This window comes from Tachysurus fulvidraco, chromosome 18 (genome assembly GCF_022655615.1).
Source record: "Tachysurus fulvidraco isolate hzauxx_2018 chromosome 18, HZAU_PFXX_2.0, whole genome shotgun sequence".
Taxonomy (NCBI): Eukaryota; Metazoa; Chordata; class Actinopteri; order Siluriformes; family Bagridae; genus Tachysurus; species Tachysurus fulvidraco.
Genome location: NC_062535.1, coordinates 4,444,782 through 4,450,853, shown reverse-complemented (window position 1 = coordinate 4,450,853; position 6,072 = coordinate 4,444,782). Strand labels below are relative to the sequence as shown.

The 6,072-nt window shown below is 41.3% G+C and overlaps 1 protein-coding gene across 4 annotated transcripts; it reads left to right on the top strand.

Annotated features, from left to right (window-relative positions):
* Positions 1 to 1,856: 1,856 nt before the first annotated feature.
* Positions 1,857 to 5,490, top strand: LOC113648872 (SLIT and NTRK-like protein 1). Of its 4 annotated transcripts, none has more exons than XM_047802730.1 (3): positions 1,857 to 2,438; positions 2,557 to 2,663; positions 2,884 to 5,490. In XM_047802730.1, exon 3 carries the CDS (start codon positions 2,989 to 2,991, stop codon positions 5,056 to 5,058), a length of 2,070 nt encoding a protein of 689 aa, XP_047658686.1. In that variant the 5' UTR covers positions 1,857 to 2,438; positions 2,557 to 2,663; positions 2,884 to 2,988; the 3' UTR covers positions 5,059 to 5,490. The 4 variants fall into 4 exon arrangements, with proteins under 4 accessions (XP_047658686.1, XP_047658685.1, XP_027012169.2 ...); XM_047802729.1 differs by having other exon boundaries at positions 2,881 to 5,490; XM_027156368.2 differs by having other exon boundaries at positions 1,857 to 2,663.
* The last annotated feature ends 582 nt before the right edge of the window (positions 5,491 to 6,072 follow it).

Genomic DNA, 6,072 nt, shown 5'->3' with positions numbered 1-6,072 from the left:
ATATTAATAATACGCCTCAAGAGAGAGAGAGAGAGAGAGAGAGAGAGAGAGAGAGAGAGAGAGAGAGAGAGAGATGTTTCTGACATTTCGTCTACAGTCATTGCTTTACAATTTTGGGGTTTAAAGAACAGTTCATTTGGTTGGAATGGTTTTAGTAATTAATGTCCATTATCTCTAATGTCCAATGTCCAAAATATAATGATGTTCATTCATTCATTCATTCATTCATTCATTCATTCATTCATTCATCCCCTCCCTTACTCCTTACTCATCCATCTACCCATCCATTCTCTCCCCTATTCGACAACTTAATTTTTTATTCACTCATTTATTTATTCCCTCACTTCCATATGGCCCATTTTTTTCACATTTTCCTCCAAGTATTCATTTATTCACATTTTCATTCATCCATTGATTTATTCCCACATCAACAAACTCTTTTTTTTTCATTCACACATTTGTTTATTTATATTATTTACCCACACATTCGTCTTCTTAGTCCTTTGTTTTCAACTTTCTCACTCATTTATTACCCAAACTTTCACTGGTAAATTCATGTGTATATTTATTCACTCCATCACTCATCCATTAAGTCAGCTTTGCACTTATTCACTAACTCACTCGTTCGTTCATTTATTCACTTATTTACTCACCCATTTATACGTTTCTTTTTAAATCATCATTTCTTTAGATTGTTTTTATTAAAGGACTCGTTTAAATAATAAATTTCACTCAAACATCAGATTTAATTCCATATTCATTTACGCCTTTAGTTTTTCCCACTCACTCATTTATTCTTTTACATATTCATCACTTACCCTTTTATTTATACATTTAATCTTTCTCTCACTCCTCTATCTATCCCTTCTGTGTAATTTAGGTCACTCAGACTCCACTGCTTCTCTCTCTCTCTCTCTCTCTCTCTCTCTCTCTCTCTCTCTCTCTCTCTCTCTCTCTCTTTTGATTATGTAATAAAGAGCTTCAATAGAACCATCTTTAATCAATCAGATGCATTTTATTTTACAAAGCAGTTCCTGTTTCCCCTCCCCCCCATATCCTCCCCAAATTCCTGTTTCCCTCCCTTTCCTCTCTTCTTCCCCTAATTAAATTGATTGATGAAGTTTGAACGGCACTGCGGTGAACGAGTGAAACAGGATGTCATCCTTCATTCCCGCATATTAATGCACAGCAAATGAGTTTGTGGCTTTCGAGTCCAAATCAGAGCTCAGAATCACATTGACATCAGAGAGGAGAATGAAAGAAAGGATGGAAAGAAAGGAAAGGCAGCAATCTTTAAGCGATGAGATGCAGAGGGTTTTTTTTTTTTTTTTTTAACAGCAAATTGACAAATTATACTAACACGAATACGACATAATTATTAATCAATTTTTCAAACACATTTTGAAAGGAAAGGCGGACAAAATTGCAGAGAGCATAGAGGCTTTCATTTGCTTTAAATCACACACACACACACACACACACACACACACACACACACACACACACACACACACACACACACACACACACAGAGAGAGAGAGAGAGAGAGAGAGAGAGAGAGAGAGAGAGAGAGAGAGAGAGAGAGACTCCGTACACTTTTAGGTTCGTGTTGCAGCATGCGTGTCCATTCCTGTCCATTTATATCCATTTGGCACGACACGAATAGCAGAAAAAAACAATACACAACAAAAAGGATCTGCTTTGCGCGCGTGTTGTGTAGTTAATTATTTTACCGCATTCAACTGCGGCTCCTCCGCGCTCTCTCTCTCTCTCTCTCTCTCTCTCTCTCTCTCTCTCTCTCTCTCTCTCACACACACACACACACACACACACACACACACACACACACACACACACACACACACACACACACACACCTGTATCCCCGAGCAGGCGCAGTGCATGCTCGCCTTTCTTCGCTCTGCTCCGAAGAAAGGAGGAAAAAAAATCGCTCCGCTTCAAAAAACGTCTTCTGTCCGAAATAGATGAAATAATCTGATGAACGTTGTTTTTTCCCGTTGTTGTTGTTGTTGTTGTTGTTGTTGTTGTTGTTGTTGTTGTTGTTGTTTTACCGGGAGGATTAAACAGTTTTGAAATGATGCGGCTCGCAAACGACGATCTGAACACCAGCCAAACACGGACATAGTCAGAAAGACGGGTTTTCCACCTGCACTTTTTTTCTTTCTTTTCTCTCTTTCTCTCTCTTTCTCTCCCTCTCTTTTTTCAATCGGATTAGCTATTTTTGTCGATCGATTTACAAAAAAAAAGAAGAAAAAAGATAAACACCACCAAAAAAAAAAAAAAAAAAAAACCCGTCACACCGATGGATTGTTTCCATTGCAGCTCGGCAGAGGGGGTTAGATGCAGCATCGAGTGTTTCTTTATAAATGCTGAAAAAGCGGCGGAGTGCCGAGAAGGAGAAGAAGCAGAATGGAACGTGAGGATGTGAGAATTGCGGATTAATTCATCCTTCAATCTCTTTCTTTCTCTATATTCTTCTTTTTTCTTTCTATGTCTTCATTCGTCCTGTCCGTGGCGATGCATTGGGATTTCAGAACCAAGGGAGACCGGACAGCTCCCTTTCTATCGTGAGGAATAACAAAATATACGATAGAGAAGGATTTTTTTTGGTTGGGTGGAAATGAACAAGGTCACTTATCTGGTAAGATTAATCTCACACTGTTATCGGAGAGATTAGACATAATTATGATGATGATGGTGGTGGTGGTGGTGGTGGTGGTGGTGGTGGTGGTGGTCGTGATGCTTTTTAGTATTTTGCAAATAAGATGATGGAAAAATTAACAAAATTAAAGCGTCGTATTTTTAAACCAGTGTTGGACAGCATGGATCTAAAATGTGACCCTGTGCTCCTGTTTCAGCAGCCTGCCGATCTGTGTGTTCAGTTTGCGTCTGGAGGAACGCAGACGTCCATAATCTGATCGTTTTCATGTCTTGGATGGCGGGGATGAATTGTCGGCATTGAAAAAATGCTGCTGTGGATTGTGTTGCTGAAGGCAGCTCTTTGTGCAGCTCTCGGGAACGGTACAAGCGACGTGTGCAAGGAGGAGATCTGCTCGTGCAGTGCGATCGAGGGCGATTTGCACATCGACTGCGAAAAGCGCGGTTTCAGCAACCTGCAGCACTTGACTGGCCCGAGCTCGCAGTTTTATCACTTGCTGCTGCACGGGAATTCCCTATCCAAACTGTTTCCCAACGAGTTTGCCAACTTCTACAATGCAGTCAGCTTGCATTTGGAGAACAACGGCTTGCACGACATAGTCCCAGGCGCTTTCCTCGGGCTGCAGCTGGTCAAGCGTCTGCATATAAACAACAACAAGATCCGCTCGTTTAAAAAGAGCACTTTCCTTGGTTTGGATGATTTAGAATATCTCCAAGCTGACTTTAACCTTCTAAGAGACATTGATCCTGCGGTTTTCAGGGACTTGAGTAAACTAGAGGTCTTAATTTTAAATGATAACCTAATTAGTGCACTTCCTACCAACATTTTTCAGCATGTTCCCATAACGCATCTTGATCTGCGTGGGAACCGGATAAAGACATTGCCTTATGAAGGGGTCTTGGAACAAATTCCAGGAATTGTGGAGGTTTTGTTGGAGGACAATCCATGGGACTGCAACTGTGATCTTCTTTCCTTAAAGCAGTGGCTTGAAAACATCCCACAGCGAGCACTTGTTGGCCGGGTTGTTTGCGAGGCACCTACACGTCTCCAAGGCAACGAACTTAACGAGACAGCCGAGTCTGAGCTCTGCCCTTCCAAAGATGGCGCTGATTCCAGTTTGGCCGCACCTCCGACTCAGGATGAGAGCTCAGAACTGGATTCTCCTCCTTCACCCATGTCCACAACCTCCAAAATGGCTGTGGTGACAGAGAAAAATGCTCAGAACAACAAGAGCCGTCCCAAAGCTAGAGAAAACTGGCAGCTAAAGACCCCAACAGCAATAGCATCAGGCGTCAGTGATGTAACGTGTCCCCAAACGTGCGTGTGCAAGTTAATCGGCACTAGTCAAGGACTTGGGGTGAACTGCGAAGGGAAAAAATTAGAGAGCATGCTCAATCTGAGACCCAAACCTCTCGGTGCACATGAGCTAAACCTACGTGATAACAATATCCATGCAGTAAAAAGAAACCAGATTCGGGGATACACAAATCTGAACCTGCTCGATTTAGGTGGGAACAACATCAAAACCATTGAGAATGGCACTTTTCAAAACTTGAGTGAGTTACGGTGGCTTTACATGGACAAGAACTATCTGGATACTGTCATGCCGGATATGTTTGTGGGACTCCAAAACCTGGAATATCTCAGTTTGGAATATAATGATATTCAGCTCATCATAGCAGGGGCCTTTAGTCCGATGCCTAACCTGCGGGTGCTGTTTTTGAACAACAACCTGTTAAAGTCGTTGCCCGCAGATACCTTCCTTGGTGTCTCCTTGTCCAAAATAAGCCTGCATAACAACTATTTCACGCATCTTCCCATAAACGGCGTCCTTGATCAGCTCAGCTCGATCATCCAAATAGATTTGCATGGGAACCCTTGGGATTGCACGTGCACCATTATGCCACTGAAACAGTGGGCAGAAAAAATGGCGCCTGACGTCATCGTGAGCGACCTGAAGTGTGAGTCACCAGAGGAGTTCTGGAAACAAGATTTCCGTCGCATACGGACCGACCTGATATGCCCGGAACTTTACGAACAGGCTTCGCCGACTTCATTATCCAAAAATGGCACTGTCAGTATGGATTCTGACTCAGGGACGCGTCCTGGATCGTACCCGGAGCCAAGCCGAGTCTCAATATCAGTTCTGGTGCCTGGATTGCTGCTGGTCTTTGTCACGTCTGCTTTCACTGTGGTCGGGATGCTAGTTTTCGTCCTGCGCCACCGGAAACGGTCTAAGCGGAGAGATGGGAACTCCTCAGCGTCCGAGATCAACTCTTTGCAGACAGTTTGTGACTCATCTTATTGGCACGGAGCTGCTTATCATGCTGATCACAGGAGCTACGACTGCGGCGCTCACTCGCTCTCTGATAAATAAGGCACTTAGACGTTCATCAAAGCACTCAAGTGTGCAAAAAAAGATAGATGCATCCCGGTGGCGCTTTCTTACTCACTCTGTTGGGAAATACCCTATTTTTCTTCGCATCAGTTCACTATAAATATTCATGAGCCACCGTTATGGATGCTGTTGAAAATATGTACCTCTTTCTTTTCCTTTCCCCTCACTCTCTTTCTGTCCTTTCTTCTCTCTCTTTCTCCTTTCTTTCTCTGTCTTTGGTGCCGCAATCATTCGACTGCAAACCCGAGGAAGTGGAAATGGTGCACGATGGGATGAGGAGAGCATGAATGTAATGTAAATAGCGACTTGTAACATATCTGCATGATCCGACCCGCATGGTTTTGACTCCCGATCGCCGGGAACCAGACCAACAACATGCTGACTCACAGTTCTTTAATGATAAACATATATATATATATATATATATATATATATATATATATATATATATATATATATATATATATATATATATATATATATATATATATATATATATATATAATGTACCATAAAAAGATTTATGAATATATTAAAAAGTGCCATTTCTCTATTTTGTGGAACAAAAGATTAACACATTTAGGATTTGTATTTGTTGTTTAATTTCTGGAAAACAGGCAACGTGATGGGGATGAACAACAGTATGAGATGTACTAATGCATGTAGGCTGCTTTTCTGTTTTTTGATCATTATTTATAGTTTCATCTCCTTACAGGTGTATTATGTGTTATAATGCGATGTGTTGAGTTTCTTCTTTTTTTTAATTTTATTTTTCTTTTTTTTTTTGTTTCTTTTTGCCCAATGTAGCTAAAAATTCCGTTGGTGAACTGTTGGTAAGGCTCTCAAACAAACGATGAGGTTTTCTTATTGCATCTTTTCATCTTTTTTTGATTTTGGTATGTGTAGTATGGAAGTAGACTAGATTTTTATGAGGCCTATGATTCACTTTGATCTTTAATTCTTGTGAGCTTTCGTAAAGCCATTTATTTATCA

Bases quoted from the DNA above. Each gene is read 5' to 3' on its own strand.
- LOC113648872 (XM_047802730.1), top strand. From the start codon at position 2,989: ATGCTGCTGTGGATTGTGTTGCTGAAGGCAGCTCTTTGTGCAGCTCTC.